The sequence below is a fragment of the Geotrypetes seraphini genome, chromosome 3, assembly GCF_902459505.1.
Source record: "Geotrypetes seraphini chromosome 3, aGeoSer1.1, whole genome shotgun sequence".
NCBI classification, from domain to species: Eukaryota; Metazoa; Chordata; class Amphibia; order Gymnophiona; family Dermophiidae; genus Geotrypetes; species Geotrypetes seraphini.
The window spans coordinates 90,430,694-90,455,843 of record NC_047086.1 but is presented as its reverse complement, the minus strand read 5'-3'; the positions used below and the strand labels follow the sequence as shown (position 1 = coordinate 90,455,843).

The following is a 25,150-nucleotide window of genomic DNA, read 5'->3' as shown; positions in this document are numbered from 1 at the left end:
TGTTGCTATTTGGTAAACCTGGATCAAATCGAGGGATGCATAGCAAGCATTGGCATCCACAGAGCTGACTCCTATGAGCTCTTGTGTTTGTCTTAGAAGTAGAGAATGACATGGGGACAGGTACCCGCAGTTAACCATGAGAACAGAGCCTGTAGGGACAGGAACAAAGCCTGCAGGGAGAGGGACAAACTTTGTCCCCATGTCATTCTCTAAACTTGAGACTAGTATCAATATGTAAAAACTTAACACATCTTAGACAACTGGTAACTGAATTCACTGATTACAAACTGCAGAAGCTGCTTTTGGATTTAAATGAACTACTGTTAAATTATATCATTTGGTCTTGTCTGCCTTTGATGTGGCAACAAGAGCTTTATCTGCAGATTCCTACCATCTGCAATGTCCTTCCATCATGTGCCCAGCTGTTCAAGCATCTTACTGTTAGTACAACAGATTCATTCATCGCTTCTGGCATCAATGAGTATTTCCAACATTTAATAGACACTTAGGCGCAAATTCTATAAACGGCGTCCCAATTGTAGTCAGCCTACTGTTGCCTAATCAGCCAATTGGGATGCACTTTAAAAAAACAACATCCCGAGGCAGGCTGCCTACATTGTAGGTGCCCCCGGGAGCCTAGGGAGGCACATAGCCCCAACTAAGCTCGCCTAGCTTTTGTTTCATGAGTAAATCAAGGAAAATTTATGTTGTTTACCTGCAATTACATCACTTGCTTTTCCAGAGATAAATTAAAAAAAGATGTGAACATTTCTTAAGAAAGAACTGAATATTTCATGGGGTGTCCTAATTTTTTCACATGACTGTACATTAAACTGGCCGGATTACCCAAAACATATTTCTCAATGAGATGGGTCTGAGCAGCAAATTTGGTTGATCAACTGCTATAGCAGGACTTGAACCTCAGTCACTAGTTTCAGAAGCTACCGCGCTAACCATTAGACTACACTATCAGGTTGGCAGCCAGCCTTTTCATTGAAGAGACACCTTCTACCACACTTGAGAATAAGAGTACAACTGTGATAAGGAAGCTCCCTCAAAATCAACAGAAACACCCAGATATTCAGAGCAACCTTAGACAAATGTCTGGGTTTGATTGTTCTGACCAATTGAAAGGCATGTCTTGCACAAGCAGAAATATCTGAGAATTTAAAGCTACACTAGAACCCAAAGCTGAAGCAAGAAACTCTACAGGAAAGATATCCTGTTAAACAGAAATTTCTAAGTCCTACACCCCCTTTAGAGAATGGCATCTAGTGCCAGGATCCACATCCTTCTGTTAAGCGCATTGGTTTACACCAGGAGTGTCAAAGTCCCTCCTTGAGGATCGCAATCCAGTCGGGTTTTCAGGATTTCCCCAATGACTATGCATGAGATCTATCTATTAGCATACAATGAAAGCAGTGCATGCAAATAGATCTTATGCATAGTCATTGGGGAAATGCGGCCCTCGAGGAGGGACTTTGACATCCCTGGTTTACACCAAGTGTAAATGGTCATGCCTACGTTAGGCACAGTTCCCCCAAATTCTGTAACACTGTGCGTATCTTTTGGTAATGCCTGTGACCTGCCCATTTCTCTATAGTCGCACCTCCTTTTTGGATGTGCACGTTAGGAATTTAAGTGCACCTCTTTATAGAATATACCTAGATGTGCACATAAGTGGCAATAAATGGCAATTAGCGCCAATAATTGCTTATTACCACCCCATTATTGGTACTGATTGGCTTGTTATTCAATTAGGTTGTGCAGCTAAAATATTCACGCACAACCCTAGGCACCAAATATAGAATCTGGGGGATAATGTGTACATAAACGTGAGCACTTAGGTTATAGAAAGCACAGTTACTTACCGTAACAGGTGTTATCCAGGGACAGCAGGCAGATATTCTTAACGCATGGGTGACGTCACCGATGGAGCCCCGGTACGGACCTTTTTAACTAGAAAGTTCTAGTTGGCCGCACCGCGCATGCGCAAGTGCCTTCCCGCCCGATGGAGGAGAGCGTGGTCCCCAGTTAAGATAAGCCAGCTAAGAAGCCAACCCGGGGAGGAGGGTGGGACGTAAGAATATCTGCCTGCTGTCCCTGGATAACACCTGTTACGGTAAGTAACTGTGCTTTATCCCAGGACAAGCAGGCAGCATATTCTTAACGCATGGGTGACCTCCAAGCTAACAGAGAGGGAGGAGGGTTGGTTGGCCATTAGGAAAATAAATTTTGTAACACAGATTGGCCGAAGTGTCCATCCTGTCTGGAGAAGGCATCCAGACAGTAGTGAGTAGTGAACGTATGAACTGAGGACCAAGTGGCAGCCTTGCAGATTTCCTTGATGGGCGTGGAATGGAGGAAAGCCACAGAAGCAGCCATAGCTGACCCTGTGGGCCGTGACAGCACCTTCCAGTGAGAGACCGGCCCGAGCATAATAGAACGCAATGCAGGCAGCAAGCCAGTTGGAAAGCGTCCGTTTAGAGACAGGACGACCTAGACGGTTAGGATCGAAGGTCAGAAAGAGCTGAGGGGACGAGCGGTGAGCCCTGGTACGGTCAAGGTAGTATGCAAGGGCACGCTTACAATCCAGCGTGTGCAACGTCTGTTCCCCAGGATGAGAATGGGGTTTAGGGAAAAAGACAGGCAACACAATGGACTGGTTGAGGTGAAAAGCCGAGACCACCTTGGGAAGTAATTTAGGAAGGGTACGCAGAACCACCTTGTCATGGTGAAAAACAGTGAACGGTGGATCGGCGACCAGTGCATGCAGCTCACTAACCCTCCTGGCAGAGGTGATGGCAATGAGGAAAAGCACCTTCCATGTTAGAAGTTTGAGCGAAGTTGTGGCAAGAGGCTCAAAAGGGGGTTTCATGAGGGCTGATAAAACCACATTCAGGTCCCAGACGACAGGAGGAGGCTTCAGAGGTGGTTTGACATTGAAGAGGTCTCTGGGAAACCAGTGGATGAGCCGTGAGAGGTTTTCCAAGGATAGGCTCATGAAACGCAGTGATGGCACTGAGGTGGACTCTGATTGAGGTAGACTTGAGGCCAGCGTCAGACAGAGAGAGCAAATAGTCCAGTACAGTTTCCACCGCTAATGAGGTGGGATCGTGATGACGCAGTAGACACCAAGAGGAGAACCTGGTCCACTTCTGATGGTAACATTGGAGGGTGGCCGGTTTCCTGGAGGCATCCAAAATGCGACGGACAGGCTGAGACAGATTCTCTGGAGAGGTCAGCCCGAGAGAAACCAAGCTGTCAGGTGGAGCGAAGACAGATTGGGATGCAGTAGAGACTGACGTTGCTGCGTAAGTAGAGTAGGAAACACAGGAAGAGGAATGGGCTCCCTGGAGCTGAGCTGAAGCAGGAGGGAGAACCAGTGTTGTCGAGGCCACCGAGGAGTGATGAGAATCATGGTGGCCCTGTCCCTGCGGAGTTTGGATAACGTCCGCAACATCAGAGGTAGTGGAGGAAAGGCATAGAGGAACCGATCCGTCCAGTCGAGCAGGAATGCATCTGGGGTCAGACAATGAGGAGAGAAGAGTCTGGAACAGAACTGGGGTAGCTGATGGTTGTGAGGCGCTGCAAAGAGGTCCACCTGCGGAGTGCCCCAGCGAGCAAAGATGGAGTGGAGTGTTGAAGGGTCCAGAGTCCACTCGTGAGGTTGAAGGATGCGGCTGAGATTGTCGGCCAGGGAGTTCTGTTCGCCCTTGATATAGACAGCCTTGAGGAAGAGATTGCGGGCCGTGGCCCAGGTCCAGATGCTGAGAGCCTCCTGACAAAGGAGGCGAGATCCGGTGCCGCCTTGCTTGTTTATGTAGTACATGGCGACTTTATTGTCTGTGCATAGGAGAAGGACCTGAGGGCAGAGGAGGTGCTGGAAGGCCTTGAGAGCATAGAACATGGCTCTGAGTTCCAGGAAATTGATGTGATGTTGACGCTCCTGAGGGGTCCAGAGTCCCTGGGTGCGTAGATCTCCCAGGTGAGCTCCCCACGCATAGGGGGAGGCATCCGTGGTTATGATCATGGAGTGAGGGGGTAGATGAAAGAGTAGACCCCTGGAAAGATTTGAGGAGTTCAACCACCATTGAAGAGATTGCTGAGGAGACGATGTCACAGAGATGGGATGAGAAAGAAGATCCGTGGTCTGTGACCATTGGTTGGCAAGAGTCCATTGAGGTGTCCTGAGGTGGAGTTGCGCCAGAGGAAGCACATGGACCGTCGAGGCCATGTGGCCCAGGAGGACCATCATCTGTCGGGCAGGAATGGAGTGATGAAGGAGCACCTGACGACAGAGGTGGAGCAGGGTCCGTTGACAGTCGGAGGGGAGAAACGCCCTCATTAGTGTGGTGTCGAGAACTGCTCCAATGAACTGAAGTCGCTGTGTGGGAAGCAGATGTGACTTGGGGTAGTTGATCTCGAACCCCAGGAGATGGAGGAAAGAGATGGTGTGATGAGTGGCTTGTAGCACCAGTGGAGACGTAGGTGCTTTCACCAACCAATCGTCCAAGTAGGGGAACACCTGGAGGTTGTGAGACCTGAGGAAGGCCGCCACCACAATAAGGCACTTGGTGAACACCCTGGGCGATGAAGCGAGGCCAAAAGGTAGCACTTTGTACTGATAGTGACGGTGCTGTATCTGAAACCGTAGGTAGCGACGTGAAGTTGGATTGATTGGGATGTGAGTGTAGGCCTCTTTGAGGTCCAGGGAACATAGCCAGTTGTGTTGAGAGAGAAGAGGGTAAAGCGTGGCAAGGGAGAGCATTCTGAACTTCTCCTTGACCAGACACTTGTTGAGGTCCCTGAGATCGAGGATGGGACGAAGGTCTCCTGTCTTCTTGGGAACCAGGAAGTAGCGGGAGTAGAATCCCTGACCCCTTTGGTCCGGAGGCACCTCTTCGATGGCATTGAGAAGAAGGAGGGATTGGACCTCCCTCAGGAGGAGGGGGGTTTGGGAAGAGTGAGAAGCAGACTTTACGGGAGGATTGTCTGGTGGAAGAGTCTGGAAGTTGAGAGAGTAGCCGTGGCGAATGATGTTGAGGACCCATTGGTCTGATGTGATGACCTCCCAACGGCTGAGGAAGATTTGGAGGCGACCTCCGATAGGCTGAGGAAGAGGCAATGATGATGGGAGACTGGCTATGCCCTGGAGGAAAAGTCAAAAGGGCTGAGATGGTTTTGACGGAGGGAGAGGCTTGGCAGGTTGGTGAGACTGTGAGCGAGCCTGAGATTGATGCTGTTGACGAGGTCGGCGAGGCTGCTGTTGAGGCGGGTTGAGAGGTCTGGCCGAGAACCTGCGCTGGTATGAAGACTGCTGTCTGTAGGTGCGAGCAGGTGGAGTCTTCTTTTTAGGTTTAATCAGAGTGTCCCACCTGGTCTCATGTGCTGAGAGTTTCTGGGTTGTTGAGTCCAGGGACTCTCCGAAGAGTTCATCACCCAGACAAGGTGCGTTAGCCAGGCGATCCTGGTGGTTAATGTCCAGGTCAGAGACTCTCAGCCATGCCAAACGTCGCATGGCCACCGCCAGTGCAGATGCGCGAGAGGTGAGCTCAAATGAGTCGTAGATGGAGCGAACCATGAATTTCCTGAGTTGGAGGAGGCTGGAAATATGTTGCTGGAAAAGAGGGACCTTACGTTCAGGAAGGTATTTCTGTAAGGAGGAGAGCTGTTGCACCAGATGCTTCATGTAGAAGGAGAAGTGGAAGGTGTAGTTGTTGGCTCTATTGGCTAACATGGCATTTTGGAAAAGGCGCTTATGTCGATGTCGTCGGTGCCGACTTTTGTGGTGCCGTCGATGTCGCAGCCGGTTCCATGGCAGATCCGGTACTAAACAAAATATTTTGCTGGATCTGCCGATTTTTCAAAGTACGCTTTTTAAGCGTAGCACAGCGGGTGCAGGTGTCAGCCCGATGCTCTGGACCCAAGCACTGGAGGCACCAATTGTGTGGGTCGGTGAGGGAGATCGGGCGTGCACACCGCTGGCACTTCTTAAAACCCGGTTGAGGGGGCATGAAGGGAAACACGGCCTCCGCAAAATTGAATCCGGAGGCCTGTATGGTGGCAACAGGCCCCGCCGGGGCTGGCCTGAAAAAATAAAGAAAACTCGCTGAGTTTTTTTTTTTTTTTGCAAACAAAAATAAAGGGAATCCGATAAGAAAAAAGGAAAAAAGTGAGAAAATACGCGAGCGGGAAGGCAAAAAGTAGTTTTTCAACGGCTGTTGAAAACACATGCGTCTTCTTCGCTCCGCGGAAACGAAGAAACTGGGGACCACGCTCTCCTCCGTCGGGCGGGAAGGCACTCGCGCATGCGCGGTGCGGCCAACTAGAACTTTCTAGTTAAAAAGGTCCGTACTGGGGCTCCGTCGGTGACGTCACCCATGCGTTAAGAATATGCTGCCTGCTTGTCCTGGGATAATTGCCTTTTTGTGTTTTGTACAAGTCATCCCTAAAAGTTAGTTGGAGCACGCCATATCGGTCTGAATATTTACAGTAAAGCATGAAATCTATGGGCCTTGAGGAGGTCTTTTCCCCAAAGAGAGAACTGTGCCTCTTGGAGAAGTATGTGCATGCGTGAAGGAAGATGGGGAAGTTCTGGGAGAAAATAAATGTTCATAAGGCGTTTGGGAGGCGAGAGCTGCTAGATGGACCACCCTGAGACAAGATACCCCTTACGGAACCATATTGCTATTATCAATGCCACATTGCAATTATTGACAGGTTGTTTCTGTGAGGGTTCTGGAAGTTACTGTTCTTATGGTACAACAGGTTTGCTACATATAAGCTGAGTATATTTTATCCCAGTTGTTTCATTGTTATTGAGAGGGCAACAGAATTTCCCTCATCCTAGCCTAGAGCCATACTCGACCCTATTTCCCATTTGGTCCATACTTTGAGATCCCTAGACAGAGCATTTTTGGCTGTTATCAATTTTTGTTCTGTCACCAAAGTTGCAAATCGATTACTTATGTTCCAAATAGCTGTGCCAAGAATCTGGAACTCGGTTCCAGATTCTGTCCATCTGACCTCTGATTTTTTGGAATTTTGGAAAAGTTTGAAAACCTATTTTTTTCGACTTGCCTTTTCAAATTTGATTACTTTGTAATCTTGTAATTGCTTGGCTTTTTATTTTAAAGCACGTGTGTAAGTTGTTTATTGTATGCTGTTATTTTAAAAATCTGCTATGTTCTGTTTTATTATATAAGATTTTGTTTTAATTATGTATCGTTGTTATCCACATAGATGGTTGATATGAGGGCTACATAATTGCAGGTCAGTGATGATCTCGATGAGATGGGCAGTCTCTGACGTTTGAAACTGTAATCAGTTAACATTCTTAACTTTTGGGCTAGATAGCGTGCTAGAGGGTGGGTTGGAGACTTCAAAGCACTTACAATGGATTGCAGAGGGACTCCTGGTTTGTGGATCATGGGGAGGCTGTAGAATCTTGGTAAGTCAGGTGATTGCCTCACTTCAAGTGAGGTTTAACTCCGGCTCGATAGAAGTAGCTTTGTTGATCTGGTTTGTTATTTCTCTGTGAATTTTCTGGAGTGGGTTGCTGGGGAGCAGTGTTTATGTGTCCTCAGCTAAGAGACTGGATTTTTTTTTTTGTGTTAATCTTTGGCATCCATCACTGCAGTTGTGCTCCCTTTTTTCTACATGGAAAATCACCAGGTCCTGTTGTTCTTGGCAGGTTCTGGCGAGGTGCCTTTGTTCAGAGTAGTAACCTGGTGGTTTCTGTGTGGATGTGGTGTGCTTGATCATCAAGTTTAATAAAAATTTGATAAAACGCTAATCATACATTCTAAGCGTTTTACAGTAAAAATTTTAAAAGGGGTCCAGTTAAACTATTAATAACATAACTTTACTTACATGAAACAATAGGTTAGTGGGGAGAAATACAATTTGAAAGCAAGAAAGAACAATTAAGGACAATAACATGGGGAAAGGGAGAAATGAATTTTAGTATAGAAAATAAGTTTGGAAAGTCCCTTAGATCAATTAACAGTCGTATGCGTCTTTAAATAAGAAGCTTTTGAGGCCACCCTTCAATTGATCTAAATTCTGTTCGGACCTTAAATATAATGGTAACAAATTCCATATTGTAGGAGCAATCGTTGCGAAAGAAGAAGCCCTATGGGTACTAATGATTTTTTGGGATGGGACATGAAGATGCTGTGATGCAGATCTTAAAATTCTCAGAGGATCAAGTGGAATCAGGTATTTATGGATAAAAGCAGGTTCATTGGTTTTCATTGTTTTGTAGGAGATTAAAGCTATTTTGTAAGTGATACGGTGATGGATAGCTAGGCAGTGAGCACTTTTTAACAGGGGAGTAACGTGATCAAATTTTTTTTGTTTGTAATAATTTTTATGGCAGTATTTTGGATTAGTTGTAATCGTCAAATGTCTTTTTGGCAGACTCCTTTGAGCAGGGAGTTGCAGTAGTCAAGTTTGGAAATTATGAGGGAGTGAATTAAAATGTTAAGGGACTGAGAATCAAGAATGTTGGATATGGATTTAATCATTCTAAGTTTTCAAAAACAGTTCTTAACTGCACTGATTTGAGAATGGTAAGATAGTTTATTGTCGATCAATACCCAAAGGATTTTGGTCGAACTAACAAGGTTTATTTGTTTATTGTTGATAGTTATCAGAGAAGTTAGACTAATATTTTCTTTCCAAGGAAAGAGAGACAGTTGGTTTTAGTGATATTCAATGAAAGCATATTGTCTCTAAGCCAGTGGCTAATCTGATTGAGCTTTAAATTGATAAGAGTGATGTCATCAGTATTAGATGTGCCTATAGGGTAGATAATCTGAATATCATCCACGTAAGCATATGCGGTAAGACCAATTGATTGACATAAAGTGAGCAAAGGGGCTAGATAGATGTTAAAGAGCAAAGGGGAGAGAATTGATCCTTGTGGAACTCCAAAATTGTTTTTAAATACAGTGGACTTTGTATTATTAAAGGATACAACAGAAGTACGACTTGAAAAATAAGAACAGAACCAGTCAAGAATTTGTTCGGAGATTCTGACGGCGGCAAGTCTATGAAGAAGTAATGAGTGATCTATTATGTCAAAAGCGGCTGAGAGATCTAGAGAAACAAGAATAACATTTATGTTGATCATAGTATTGTATGGAGGTAGTAAGGCCTAATAAAGCACGTTCTATTGAATGATTATTATGAAACCCAGTTTGATTACGATGTAAAGCATGAGTTTGATTTATAAAATCAGATATCTGGTTAAATACTATTTTCTCAGTTAAATTTTGAAAGAAATGGAAGGTTTGAAATAGGTCTGTAGTTAGCACAGTCTGAAGTGCTATCTTTATGGTTTTTAATTGTAGGGTAAATTAAAGAATGTTTCTAGGCTGATGGTATTGTTGATGTGGTAAGACTTTTGATAATGAGTTTAAGAATAAATGGACCAAAGATAGAAAAGTGATGTTTTAGAATGAATGGTGGAATGGAATCGGAGTTTGAACCATTGAGGTTCAGAGACTGCATGACACACTGAATGTCGTTTAGTGTAGGAAGGTTGAAATGAAAGCACTTTGCACATAGATGGTTTATGGTGTTATCATCTGCAGTTGGAGTGCTTAGAGTTTTATTGTCTTTTTTTTTATTGAGTCCCTAATGGTTTGGATTTTGGCTTGGAAAAAGTCTGCTAGACTTTGAGCTGTGGAAGAGGAGTCGCTTTTAATGATATACTTTTGCTTAAAATGTGTAAGTTTTTTTAAAACAGAGAATAAAGCCGAGGAATTCTTCACTTTTGAAATACATTTTTCTAATATTTTTTCTTTTCCAGATTGATTGATTGTTTACAGAATTTAGAGTGTTCATTATATTTATCCAGGTTGGAGTAGAATTTGCTCGCCATTTCCGTTCCAGTGAGCGTAGCTGATGTTTAAGAAGTACAAGTGATGAATTGTACCATGGGTTTTTTTTTTTTTTTTTTTGCTTTTTTGAAGAAATGATACGAATTGAAACTGGGGCAAATTTATCAAGGAGGGAACGGCAGGCTATGTCCCAGATCTCAATTTGTTTATCGGGATCAACCTGATCAAAGGAATCTATATCAAGTTGGAATAAAGAAGTAAGTTTTTCTTTTAATTGTCTAAAGTCTCTTGTTTGGATAGTTAAAGGTGGTGGTAAGTTATGACTGATTAAAGAGTGAAAAGAGGTTGAAATAAAATAATGGTCTGACCAGGGAACTGAAAGTAATGATGGATTAGAGAAGTTATGTTTATGAGAAGATGGAATAAAGATCATATCTATTGTATGACCCTTTATGTGAGCAGGGTCTGAGAATAAGGGAGCAGCCTCTATTCCAGTTATGATGCTTGTGTTGTGAACCCCATTCAGTGTTATAGCAAAATTCAGTCCTCTTGACAAGACGGAGGTGGTGACTTGATCCAGTGGTTCAGAAATTAGGTCACAGACAGTATTGGTGAGGGGGCAGGTTTTGGCTGTGGCTGTTGCTACAGGTGCTGGTGGGTTCTTGTTCCCCCTGTTCTTCCATACTTGCCCAGGTTTAAGGTTTACAATAGTAATCAGGTATTTTCCCTATCTGTCCTGGCAGGCTTACAATCTAGCTTTGGTACCTGGGGCAATGGAGGGTTAAGTGAGTTGCCCAGAGTCACAGGGAACAGGCTGGGATTGAACTCATAACCTCAGGGTGCTGAGGCAGCAGCTCTAACCAGTAGGCCACTCCTCCCCTCCCCTCCTGTTGGATCTGTTAATGTTGTTAAACATAGATGGAGGCCTATGATAGCTGTTCCCTATCTAGTAATATGTAGAAATAAAATAAAAAACATGAAGGAAAAACTATTATTGGACTAACAATGTACCGTATTTTTCACTCCATAAGATGCACTTTTTCCCCCAAAAAAGTGGGTGGAAATAAGGATGCGTCTTATGGAGCAAATACACCCCCCCACCTGGGGTACCTTTTTTAATTGCACTTTATCGGCAGGAGCTTTCTGTGCTCCTGCCCTTCCCTCCGTAAACCGCTGCCTCCTGATGTCTTCCGGCAGCTGCAGAGCAGTGCAGAAGGCAGGCACGAAATTTTCGCGGCCTGCCTGGTCCTGCGCTGCTCTCTGAATAGCTTTGCATCCCGCAAGAACTAAATTTCCCTATTCTGTCCCCACAAGTTTTGTCGCTGTCCCTGTCCAATTCTTGTAAGCTCTACTTTAACTGCACAAGCCTCGAACACGTATGATTTTAAAGTGTTTGAGGCTTGTGCAGATGAGGACAGAGCTTACAGGAATGGGGCAGGGACGGGAAAATGAGTTCTCGTGGGGACAGGGAAAAATTTGTCCCCCGTGTCATTCTCTACTTCAGGCTAAATGTCTTCCCAATATCAGCTGAGAAGCTGTTCACTATGTGGATTCCTTTTTTTTTTCACATTTAGTACAATGAACTTATTTTTCTCATGTTTAGCAAAGAATTTTTCCCACAGACATTTTAGAGATTTCTGTTTTGGGTAATGTCTCCAAATAGCTTAATTTTTTAAATTAAATTTCTAATAGGTTACAATATAAGTAACACCAAGAAATAGATAGAAAAATAACAAATACACTAAACAATATATCACCCATCAACATCTACAAGCTGACATCTAAGGGAGTTACACCTGTGAAGAAATCTTAGAGGAAATCGCTTTCATATCTAACAGAAAAGTTTCCAGATGAGTCGGGTCTAAAAAAACATAAGAATTTTCTTCCAACATAACCACATTTACATGGGAATTTAAGGAAAAATGTACCTCCCCCTGCTAAAACCTTAGGCTTGAGCAACAGGAAGGCCTTCCGCTGTGCTTGTGTCTGTCTGGTTACATCAGAGAGCATCAAAATCATTTGACCATAAAAGGTTACCACTTTTTTCTGAAAAAATATTTTCATTATTAACATCTTTTTCTCCACTGAAGACATAGTTACCAATAAAGTTGCCCTTTTAGATATCGAATCTTATGAACACTGCAAAAATTGGGTAAGATCTAAACTATATGGAGTATATTGCCCATCTCTCCCTTTTGCACAATTGTTCTAGAACCATGTGGTAGGTACTATGCATTTATAATATCTTTATCAACCCAAACAATTTGCAATATATCTTTAACATAAATTTTGAAGAACTCCCTAGCAGAGAGAAAATGGGTAACTGGGAGGTTCAACAATCTCAGATTAACTGCACTAGAGGCATTCTCCAGTGGCTTCATTTGCACGTGAATCATCAAATTATCTTTCACAGATGTTGCCAGGATAGATTGACAAGTCTTAATTTGAAATTCACATTTACCAAGGTTCTTCTCTATAGAGGACATCCTCTCATCTTGTTCAGTGAATTTTGTAGATACTTCCTCTGTAAACTTACTTACAAGTTCTAAATTATTTTGCAAAGTCTGATCCATTTTAGCTATAGCCAACAAAATATCTTTTAATGAGACTTCTTGTGGAATGGAGAAAGAGTCACTGATATAGGTAAATTTTATCAAGTGTTGGTACTTCAGTTATCCCATTTGCTGTTGTTCCTCATCTGAAACAAGGGAGAGTCCGGGCCCAAAGCTAGTTCTTGTGGGCTTGTTGTTCTCACTGTCCCAAGAATACAACTCTCCTCTCTCTTACACACAGATTGTGGGGGAGGGACAGGACCCCCTAAAGAAAGGGAAGTGTCAGGAAGGGAGTGTAAGTCCGCAACTGGTGTGGGGGCAACTAGAAGATGTTTGTCTATAGGGCCTCTCACAACCACTGGAGCAGACATCCCCACTGACCCCCCCCTTTTCTCTTCCCCATCAGAGTGGAGCACAGTACCATGCTACACGCTCCTCAGTGCTCCTCTGGGCTCACGCCTACCTGTGGCTGTGTTCTGTGGAGTGAACACACTGGAAAAAAAACAGCTGAAAAGTACCCCCTCTGATATCACTGGGTTTCTGGCATCTCTATGGGTGCCTCTTACAATTAGCACACTACGCCTGGTAGTTCTCCCAAATAGTTTAATTTTATCCATTGTGTGACAGGAAAAACCAGTTGTAAGCCAGAACATTTTGGATATGGTCTCTGTCTCTCAAACATATTGCTAGTGCTTGTCTTAATATTTGATTTCTGTGTAGTCTTTTATGCTTATGTTTATTTTGGCATTTGATATACCGCCTTATGTCAAAGCAAGCAAAGCAGTTACCTCAGATCATCTGTTGTTCACAGTCATATTTAAATGATTTCTCTCCAGTGTGATATATCTGATGAATCTTAAGTTGTGACCTATATCTAAAGCACTTTTCACATTCAGTACATTTAAAAGGCTCAATTCCACTATGAATCTTTTTGTGTGCTGTGAGGTTTGATTTCAGAGTAAACCTTTTTCCACATTCAGTACACTGAAATGGTCTTTCTCCGGTGTGAATTCTTCTATGCCTTTCAAGCTCGGCTTTGCAAGCACAGTTTTGTTCACATTGAGAGCACTGCAGAAATTTCTCTCCTGTTTGAAACCTTTTGTGTCCCCTAAGGTTTGAGTTCAGAGCAACATTTTTCTCACAGTCAGTATACTGAAATAATTTCTGTCCGGTGTGATACATTTGATGAATCTTAAGCTGTGATTTGTATCTAAAACATTTTTCACATTCACTACATTTAAAAGGCTCAATTCCACTGTGAAGCTTTTTATGTGCTGTTAGGTTTGATTTCAGAGTAAACATTTTATCACAGTCAGTACACTGAAATGGTCTTTCTCCTGTGTGAATTCTGACATGCCTTTCAAGCTCAGCTTTGCAAGCAACACGTTTTTCACAGTGGGAGCAGTGTAATGGGCTCTTCTGCATGCCAAATTTCCTAAGCATTTTAAGGCTTGTTTCCTTACAAGTTTTATCCTCTTTTTCAGTATGTGTAAATTGCTTCTCCTTTTTATCATACTGTTGCATCAATTTGTGACTTGGCATGTTAGTAAATTTAGTTCCACATTCAATCAGTTCTTGTTGCTCAATAAACTGTGAATGGGTGGTGTAGCTTTCCATAGTTTTTGCTTTTTGAAACAGTCTCTCTCCTTCATTGGGTCTCAACGTTTGTACAAGATTTGAGCAGTGCTGGGCATTTCTGTTTTGTTCAGGCCATGTGCTTGTTCTTTCTCCTTCTTGAATTAGTTTGTCTATGCTGGGTGATGTTACTTCACTGACACCTCTTTCACACTCAGCAGAAAAATCTGGGTTGTCTCTGTTCCAGTTTCTGTATTCCCATTCTCCTCTCTGCTGCTCGTCTCCCATTTTTTCCATTTCTCCGTTCTCAAACACACCATCTACTGGCCAAAAATGAGAGTAGGATAATTAATTTTAAAGCATTGGAAAAAGACAAATACCAGGAAATTAACCCCATATGGTTCTTTTCAGATTTTGCTCGGCTCTGTGCCATGCAATGAGGGCTTTAAGAGGATTCAGTGAATCCCCAGCTCTACAGCCCTGCTTTTTAATTTTTTGGTTTACTTTTTGCTTGATGCAGTTCGATTTGTTGAGTAGGCAGCCTGATCAGCCAGTCAAACTGCATTAAACAAAAAAGTAAACAAACAAACAAAAAAAACCAGGGCTCTTGGGCTGGGGATTCTCCGAGCCTCTGAAGGCCTTGACAGAACTGATCTGAATTTGATTGGGTGAGTAGCTTCTGCCTATTGTTTACTCAGCCAATCAAATTCAGAGCAGTGCCCTTGGGGACTTGAGGGGGTGGGGCGAATCCCCTGAAGCCACTGGCTCAGCTAATACTCCATATGACATAAAACAGCAAGACTTAGGCACCAAGAGTGTGTATATTAAGGGCTATATTCTGTATTTGGCACTGAAAAAATGAGCACTAGGTGGTAACTATATAAAGGATGCTCCGAGTTGGGTGCCTTTTATATGTTTGTTTATTGAGGTATTTATATATCGCTCTTTGCAAGACCTTAAAGGCGGTTTTTACATTCAGGTACTCTAAATATTTTTCCCTATCTTTCCCGGCAGCCTCACAATCTACCAATGGTACCTGGGGCAACAGAGTTTAGAACAGCATTTATCACCAGAATCCACGCCCAAAATACACCAAATGAAATGTGGTGTAAATCCTTGCTTCCAAAAGGTGGTATATTTACAAAGGGCAGGCAACCTACGGACAGCCTGCAAAAGTATATCATCAGGTAACTCTACAACCAGGTCACAGGCCCAAGCATCCCACAATTTTGAATGATCAAACATGGGGGACTCATCCTTCAAATGGCGATGATGGAATTTTAGGGGAATGGGAAGTTGAGAACCAATGGTGAAAGCCGTAGACAACAGCTCCTGGCAAGAAGCCTGCAAAGAACCAGAAGGTAGAGAAGTAATATAATGGTGAATTTGCATATAAGCAAAATAATCAGTAGGCGGGAGACAAAATTCTTCCTGCAACTGAGCAAATGATTTAATTTTCCCATCATCATTAACCAATTGAAACACATAATGAATGCCCCTTGTTTCCCACCGAGCAAAACTCGGCCCATCCACCCCAGGGAGAAAGAAGCTATTAAAGCAGATAGGCAAAAAGGGAGTAATAGAAGCAGAAATAGAGTGATATTTGCAGACCCAGTGCCAAACCTTCCGCAAGGGACGGTGCAGCACCCTGGTAGAGAGGCTCAGGCAAAGGAGAGGGAATAGAATGAAGGCATGCACTAAAATGAATAGTCCGAAAACATGAAAGTTCCAAAGAGGTGTTGGTAAAGGCAGAAGTCCCCCTGAAAAAAATCATTAATATGGCGCATACCACATCCAATAGTCAGATAGAGAAGATTCAACAAATCCAGGCCACCCTTGTACCACGGAGCCGCTGCCCATATGTAAGGCAGACGAGGCCACTTCCCTGCCCAAAGAAATCGCTGAACCAAGCGTTCTAGTCGGCGTTCATCCCGAGAAGTCAAATAAAGAGGAAGGACCTGAAAGATATATAACCAACACGGGACAATGAGCATGTTATAAAGATGCACCCAACCCAAAAGTGAAAACGGGAAGGTTCCCCAAAGCTGTAGTTTATTCTGAAGGGCCAGAAACAACAGATCTATATTCAAATGATACAGACTAGATAAGTCCAATGGAATAAGTACCCCCAAATATTTCAGAGTAGAGTCCGCCCAATGAAGAGGGAAGACACCTCCACGTAGTGCGTAACCCAGGGGGAGAAGGCAAGGCAAAAGACTTATCCAAATTAAGAGAAAGATCAGAATAAAACCCAAATTCAGAAATAAGATCCAATGCCGTTGGTAAAGAATCTTCAGGCCTAGTAAGAATCAAAAACATGTCATCCACAAATGCTAAGGTCTTTAACTCTATCCCATCAACATGAAGGCCCCGCATCTCATCAAACCGCCGAAGAGTGCAAAGCAGTGGTTCTAAAGAAAGCAGAAAGAGTAATGGTGAAAGAGGGCAGTCTTGCCAAGTACCTCGAAGGATAGGAAAGGAATCAGTGCGTATCCCATTAACCAAAAGAGAAGCCTTCGGGTTGGAGTAGAGAGAACGCACGGCATTAAAATAAAAGCCACCCAAACCAACATGTTCAAGGGTGCGAAACAAGAAAGACCAATAGACACTATCAAAGGCTTTAGAAGCATCTAAACTGACAAACAAAGCTGGAATGTGATGAGATTGACAATGAGCTAATGCAAAGAGAACCTTATGAACATTACAAACTGATTGACGTCTCTGGACAAACCCCACTTGATCCTCATGAATGACCCCAGGAAGATGCGGAGTGAGACGATCAGTCAACATGCGTGAAAGGAGCTTAAGGTCTACGTTGATCAGGGAGATAGGACGATAAAAACACGGTGCATCAGCCTCCTTACCGGGTTTCAGCAGCAACAAAATAAGGGCCTCATTAGCATAGCGTGGAAATGATCCCTTAGCAATAGCAGTGTTAAAGCCAGCAAGGTACCACAGAGATGGGGAGAGAGAAGATGATAAAAGTCTCCCGAAAATCCATCTGGACCCGGGGCTTTACCTGGGCGGAGAGCTTTGATAGCAGATTCAAATTCTGCCGCTCTAAATGGACTATTAAGAGAAGATACTACATCTTCCGGGAGATGAGGAAGTACAGAGGACTGAAGATAATCCGTCAGCAATTCCGGAGAAACATCATCAGGAACATTGTATAAGTGGCTAAAAAAAAAATCAAAAAAGACCGCAGAGACGTCGGCCGTGCTAGTCACCCTACCCCCACCCTGGGTTCGAAGAGACAAGATCGGTTTCTTGCGAGTCTCAACCTTTACCAGTTGTGCCATAAGGCGTCCAGGCTTATTTCCAAAACGTTGGAAGCGATGTTTATGGAAAGCCACCCATTTATGGGAACAGAAATGAATTAAAGAATTGAGAGCCTCTTGAGTAGACAAATAGCGTTCTCGAGCTTCCCTTGAGGGATTCGAATGAAACGACCGCTTAGCTACACGTAAGGCCCGTTCTAAGGTAATGATTCTTCTATGAATACGTTTGTTGCGAGCACTCAAAAGAGAAATGATATGTCCCCGAATCACCGTCTTTGCGGCCTCCCAAAACAAAATAGGATCATCCATATGCGGAGATTAGTGGAATAATCCTCCCACTGGGCCTGCAAAAAGGTTTGAAATTCCTTATCCTGAGCAAGACAGAACGAAAATCGCCAGAAAGATGTCTGAAGATATGTCGCGTCCAGATGAACATCTATCCAAATCGGGGTATGATCAGAAATATTCAGGGGACCAATCTCAGCCGAAATGACTGAAGAAAACAAAGTCGAAGACAGAAAAATATGGTCTATCCGAGACCAGGTATTGTGGGCCCGAGAAAGGTGAGTATAGTCACAAACTTCAGGATGAAGAAGACGCCAAGGGTCAACCACGGAGAGAGTATCACAAAAATCAGAAAGAAGACGACCCTTAGCCCCCAAAGAGGTAAGAGAAGTACCGGACCAAATTAAAATCACCCAAGATAAGAAGCAGATCCCCAGAATAACGACAGCAAAGTTGAGTCAACCTTTGCAAGAAAGCAGGTTCTGACGAGTTAGGGCCATAAACCACAAGTAACAGGTAGCATCGATCACCCAACATCAGACGCAAAAGCAGGTACCTACCATCAAGAGCTTTATCAAGAACCTGCAATCCAAGAGGCGAAGACTTACGGACCAACACAGCAATTCCACCATGGCGTCCCTGAGAGGAAGCAAAATATACCTCCCCTACCCAATAACGACCCAACTTAAGATGTTCCGCGTCTGTCAACCGGGTTTCCTGTAAGCAGGCAATGTCCGAGTGGTAACGCTGCAAAGCAGCTAATATTTTTGACCGCTTTATCGGTGACGTAATGCCCCCGACATTCCAAGAGGTGACTCTAAAGGGAGTACTTAGATCGGAAAATCAGGAAAGAAACAGAATAGAGAAGAAAGAAGAAAAATTATGAGACTACCCCAGGAGCCCAGCCATCCCCTAGAGTAGCGGTGCCTAACAGAAGGCATAACTTGAAAAGTAGAACAAAAACAATGCAATATCCCAAGAAACTTTATGTGCATATTGAAGGAGGACCTCCCACCCTCCTGCCCACCCATCCAACCCAACAACCCAACCCCCACCACCAAAACACTGAACCTACTCCCCCCAAAACACAACACCACAAAAACCCACACCGCACCACCGAGGTGGGACGGAACGAGGGAGTCACTACGACGTGAGCAGGGCCCCCAGTCCCCCACCCCACATAGAACTCAAAGAAAATAAAAAGAAACAGGCGTCCAGATCCAAAAGTAGACACCACGCCTATAGCACACCAGGGCCCCCTCCCAACCCAGGAAGGACCACGGGAAGCCCCTCAAAAGAAACAGAGCCAGTACTAACAGGCAATTGAAGTCCTGCAGGGACCAGCAAGCACCAGTCCAGACAGGCCAAGGGCGATCATCAAAATCCACCCAAAATGAGCCAAGATATAATGGGAGAGAGAAGCCTAAAACCTCGAAAGGGAAAGCTCCCCAAGCGTAAGTAGGGAAGGGACCAAAAAACCCAGCAAACCACAAGCACCCCCCCCTCATAAACATACCAACAGGTAAGATAGGAAAAAAAAAAGAACAGTTCAAAGTATCCCGGGAAAGATCCATACATACAAAGCACACTCATACTCCCCAACCCTCCCCATCATGCAAGACAGTATAAACCCACAAAAGACACCCCACAAAGTATCCATCCAACATGCAAACAGTCAGGCAAGCACACCTCCCAAGACCCTCCACACCCCCAGGACAGTAAGTACATACCCAATACACCCCAGAGCAGCACCTACAAACCCACAAAAAAAATAAGAGGGGGGTAATTGGGCACTAGAAAAAGAAAAACTATAGATATCCCCAGGTGACCTGGTACAACTGCAGTCCCCTAAAACAGTGGTTTTCAACCTTTTTACACCTATGGACCGGCAGAAATAAAATAATTATTCTGTGGGCCGGCATCGGTCCGTGGACCGGCGGTTGAAGAACACGGGGCTAAGTTGTGGGCCAGACCCCGCCCATCTCCACCCCAGACCTCGCCCCCATAATAGTACTAATTGCACCATCCATGCCTCATCTGGAAGCCTTCCCTCTGACGTTGTAACGTCAGAGAGAAGGCTTCCGATTCAGGCGCAGGATGCCCGTAGGAGCCGCTGCCCATGGGTTTGTGCACTGAATCAGTTAGGAAGAGGGTGCTGGCTCGAAGATAACGCTGCATTGATCGCACCACGGACCGGCGGTTAAAGAACATTGTTTTGGGCCTGATGCACCTGCTGGCCCTGTGGACCGGCACTGGTCCATGGACCGGTGGTTGAACACTGCCCTAAAACATACCTCAAGCTTCCACAAACAAGCTTCCCCCCCCCCCAACAACAAAACCTCAGGCCAATTATCCCCAATCATGAAAACCCCAAATACATAGAAAACTCCAAGCTCATCACCAGCAGCATGAGCTCCCTAAACAGAAAGGGCAGTGATGTCCAAGAAATGCTGGAAAAACAAACCACCAGCAGTAACAGTCCACAAATGACCCAGCAAGCAGGATCCCCTAATATCCAGAATCAGCCCCACCGGTCCTGCTGGCTCAGGGCACTGAAGAAGGACCAGCCTCAGCCTCAGCAGGCAAGGCATCTAAATATGCCTGGGCAGCCTCAACAGTATCGTAGCTCTTCCACCTGGCGCTCGTCCAAATCTTCAGAAGCGCCAGGTAGAGTAGCATAAAACGCTGCTTGCGATCAAACAGCATCGAGCACACCCTGGAAAATCGCCAACAACGTTCCTGTAGAGCAGGCGAATAATCCTGAAAATTTTTTAGCAGGGATCCCTCATAGCAAAGGGTGTTCTGCTTTAGTTTGTAGTGCCTCATCAATGCAGCCTTGTGTGCAGAATTATGCACTTTAAGAATCATCACTCTGGCATGGGTATGGTCTTCAGCTCTCCTGCCAAGTCAATGTGCTCGATCAAGGCGCAAAGGCCCCATTCCCTCCGGCAACGGAAACTCCTTCTGTAACCAGGACACGAGGGTGGATAAAAGACAAGCATCAGGAATCGCCTCAGGTAGGCCCACCAGCTTCAAATTGTCCCTTCTGGAACGGTTTTCAAGGTCTTCCAGTTTCTCGGTCTGGCGCTGGATTTGTTCTTTAAGGGAGACAAGATCCGCAGTCGATGCTGTGTGTGCTTCCTCGACCATCGCCACCCGCGTTTCCAGTTCACCAGTGCACCATGTCGTTTCAGTGAGCAGCGTCTCCAAAGATGTTAACTGGCCCGAGAGGTGTTCAAATCGGGAATCGAGGGCCCTCACTACTGACGCCGAGAGCGCCTCGATATGTGCTTCCAATAGCTGGAGAGCGGGACCTGGGTCTGCCGTTGCCATCTTGGAGTCATATTTTGGAGCCCTGGCATCTTTCTCATTGTCTTCTCTCGTGGATTTTCCGCTCATACCCGGGCTGTAATGGTGGACAAACCTGTCCATACACTGCTCCAAGCATGATCCGTTAGTTGCATGCACCGAGGGTGACCAAACAGGGTGGGAGAGGACCTGTGACCCCAGAGCTCGAACAAGACACGTCTCGTCTTGCTCAACACAAGACACGTCTTGTCTCGCTCAGCACATCACTTGACTCCACACGTGCATCTTTATAAAGATGCATGCGTAAATTTAAATTGTTCCCAATAATTAATTATTAGTGCCTGCTTATTGGCGGCATTGGCTCATTATGCAATTAAATACATCATATACAGAATTACATCATTATACAAATACATCATATACAGAATTACATCATTATACAATTAAATACATCATATACAGAATTAGATGGTAAGCACCTATTCTATAACAGAAAATACACATGTAATTGGTTTTACAATATTAGTGTAAGTCCTCATTTATACGGTTTACTTTTAGGTAGCGGCATAAGCACTTATACCAGCTCAATGACTGTCATAAATGCACATGCGCTAATCTTCTGCATGCCCCTGACCCACCCATGCCTCTCTCAATCACTGCTCCCCCTTGCAGTTGCACACTCTTGATTCTGCACATGCTGTTTATATAATATCGACTAAGGGCAATTACTTGTGTAACTGATATTTGAGCCAGTTATAGCCTGTTATTGGTTGTTAAGGCCTATTAGCATCCAATTAAAACAAGTGAAGAATACTTTTTCAAAACTTACTTAGTCCATTTTTTTTGTCAGTTTTGAGCTTTGTGATTAATTTCGCTCCTCGAGGCAGAATTCATTTACTGTAATTTATTCTTTGCCAAAGATCACAAAATCCATGAGTTTGGCATAAGAATAAGCTACAGTAAATGAATCTTGCCTTGAGGAATGAAATTAATTGCATAGCTCAAAAATTGACATTAAATAAAACCAGATGGAAAAGTTATGTTTTACCCGATCAACCTTGCAACACTCTCTTAATGTTCCGTCCGGAGATCCTGCCAGTACCCAGGGCAGATGAGAAGAGACAGATGGAGCTGCAAGCAGTCAACGTGTGGATGCGGCGCTGGTGTGAGGAAGAATTCCACTTCGTGCGCAACTGAACGTCATTCTGGGGGAAGAGCAAGCTATATAGGAAGGACGGACTCCACCTCATCAGAGCTACTTACAAGCAACAACGAGGCTACTTGCAAGCAACATCAAGAGAGAAGTTGAGAAATTTTTAAACTAGGAAGAAGGGAAAAGCCGACAGTCGACAGAAAGAGTCAATGATTCGGGAACCGGTATACCCAGAGGATACCGTGCAGGAAGCTGGAGGGGAAGACTTATCAGATCGCAGACAAGACAGACCGAAAGGGACACAAGAGGGAAAGATGCACAAGAAGGAAACAGGCTGCAAGCTCAAGTGTATGTACACGAATGCAAGGAGCCTCAAAAATAAGATGGGTGAATTAGAAGCTGTGGCACAAAAGGATAACATGGACATCATAAGCATCACGGAAACGTGGTGGACTGATGAAAATGTCTGGGACACAGTGCTACCAGGATACAAACTATACCGCAGAGACAGAGGGACTCAAAAAGGAGGAGGCATTGAATCTACTGGAGAGAACATGCCACAACAGATGGATAAGTTAGAGTCTCTATGGGTCAAACTTCCGGGAACAAATGGACCGGAAACGAGGATAGGCATCTACAATCGACCCCCAGGGCAGTCCGAAGAAATTGATGGAGAAATGACAGATGAGATTAAACACAACTGTAAGGGAGGCAATGCAATTATCATGGGTGACTTCAACTATCCGGGGATAGAATGGAACCTCGGCATCTCCGGATGTGCTAGAAAAACCAAGTTTCTGGAAACTGTAGGCGATTGCTTCCTGGAGCAACTTGTCAAGAATAACACGAGAGGAAACACAATTCTGGACTTAATTCTAAATGGGCTGTGAGGACCGGCACAGGATGTAGAAGTAGAAGGGACGCTGGGAAACAGTGATCACAATATGATCCGCTTCAACCTGGAAACAGGGGCAAAACATCGGTCCAGATCGACAGCCACTGTGCAAAACTTCCGAAAAGGGAATTAAGAAGGGATGAGACGCATGGTAGGGAAGAAGATTAAGAAGAGGATAAACACTATAAAGATGCTAGAGCAAGCTTGGACTCTTTTTAAGGATACGGTCACCGAGGCACAAAATCTATATATACTGCGTATCAACAAGGGATCAAAGAGGAAAAAGAATAAAGAACCAGCGTGGCTCACTGTAGAGGTGAAAGAGGCAATCAGAGCCAAAAAAAAATCTCATTTAAGGAATGGAAAAGATCAAAAACGGACGAAACTGGAATAACCACAAACAACATCAACGCACGTGCCATAAGGTAGTAAAAGGGGCCAAAAGAGACTATGAGGAAAAAATAGCCAAGGAGGCGAAAAACTTCAAGCCATTCTTTCGATATATTAAAGGGAAACGACCCGCAAAGGAAGCAGTGGGACCGCTGGATGACCAAGGAGTAAAGGGAGTGCCAAAGGAGGACAAAGCAATCGCCGACAAACTGAACACATTTTTTTCATCTGTATTTACCGAAGAGGATATACACAGCATACCTGAACCCATCAGGCTATATGCTGGAAGTGAAAACGGGAAACTGACAGGATTAACGGTCAGTCTAGAAGAGGTATGCAGGCAGATTGATAGGCTCAAGAGCGATAAAACCCCGGGACCGGATGGCATCCATCCGAGAGTCATCAAGGAACTGAAAGGGACCACAGCTGAACTGCTTCAACTAATAGCCAATCTGTCGATCAAAACAGGAAAGATGACTGGAAGGTGCCGAATGTTATGCCGATCTTCAAAAAAGGTTTGAGGGGAGACCTGGGAAACTACAGGCCAGTGAGTCTGACCTTGGTACCAGGAAAGATGGTAGAGGCACTGATAAAGGACCGCATCATTGATCACCTTGATGGACATGGGCTGATCAGGACCAGCCAGCACGGTTTCAGCAAAGGTAGATCTTGTTTTGACAAACTTGCTGCACTTCTTCGAGGGAGTAAACAGGCAGATAGACAAGGGTGAACCGGTCGACATTGTATATCTGGATTTTCAGAAGGCGTTTGACAAGGTTCCACATGAACGACTACTTCAGAAAATTGCGAGCCATGGAATCGAGGGTGAAATACTCACGTGGATTAAAAACTGGCTGGAGCATAGGAAACAGAGAGTGGGGTTAAATGGACAATACTCGGACTGGAAGAGCGTCACCAGTGGGGTACTGCAGGGCTCGGTGCTTGGACCTGTGCTCTTCAACATCTTCATAAACGATCTGAAAATAGATATGTTGAGTGAGGTAATAAAATTTGCAGATGATACAAAGTTATTCAGAGTAGTGAAGACGCAGGGGGATTGCGAAGATCTACAACGTGACATAATCAGGCTCGAGGAATGGGCTGCGACATGGCAGATGAGGTTCAACATGGACAGTGTATAGTGATGCATGTTGGTAACAAAAATCTCGTGCACAAATACAGGTTGTCCAAGGCAGTACTTGGAGAGACCTCCCAGGAAAGGGATTTGGGAGTTCTGATCGACAAGTCGATGAAGCCGTCTGTGTAATGTGCGGCGGCAGCGAAAAGGGCAAACAGAATGCTAGGAATAATAAAGAATGGGATCATAAACAGATCGGAGAAGGTTATCATGCCGCTGTACCGGGCCATGGTGTGCCCTCACTTGGAGTACTGCGTCCAGCACTGGTCGCTGTACATGAAGAAGGACACGGTACTACTCGAAATAGTCCAGAGAAGAGCGACTAAGATGGTTAAGGGGTTGGAGGAGCTGCCTTACAGCGAAAGATTAGAGAAACTGGGCCTCTTCTCCCTCGAACAGAGGAGATTGAGAGGGGACATGATCGAAACATTCAAGATACTGAAGGGGATAGACTTAGTAGATAAGGACAGGTTGTTCACCCTCTCCAAGGTAGGGAGAACGAGAGGGCATTCTCTAAAGTTGAAAGGGGACCGATTTCGCACAAAAGTAAAGAAATTCTTCACCCAGAGGGTGGTAGAAAACTGGAATGCTCTTCCGGAGTCTGTCATAGGGGAAAACACCCTCCAGGGATTCAAGACTAAGTTAGACAAGTTCCTGCTGAACAAGGATGTACGCTGGTAGGGCTAGTATCAGTTAGGGCGTTGGTCTTTGACCAGAGGGCCGC

The 25,150-nt window shown here is 44.6% G+C and overlaps 1 protein-coding gene across 5 annotated transcripts in view; it reads right to left on the bottom strand.

The window, feature by feature from the left end:
- Positions 1-11,390: 11,390 nt before the first annotated feature.
- Positions 11,391-25,150, bottom strand: part of LOC117358023 (zinc finger protein 665-like) — a 35,428-nt gene continuing 21,668 nt past the window's right edge. The window contains exon 6 of one of the 5 annotated variants that reach the window (XM_033939431.1): positions 11,391-14,301. In XM_033939431.1, the coding sequence (XP_033795322.1) occupies positions 13,193-14,301 (1,109 nt within the window). In that variant the 3' untranslated portion in view covers positions 11,391-13,192. The remainder of the gene's footprint in view (positions 14,302-25,150) is intronic. The other 4 variants (XM_033939429.1, XM_033939432.1, XM_033939430.1 and 1 more) reach the window with 4 other exon arrangements.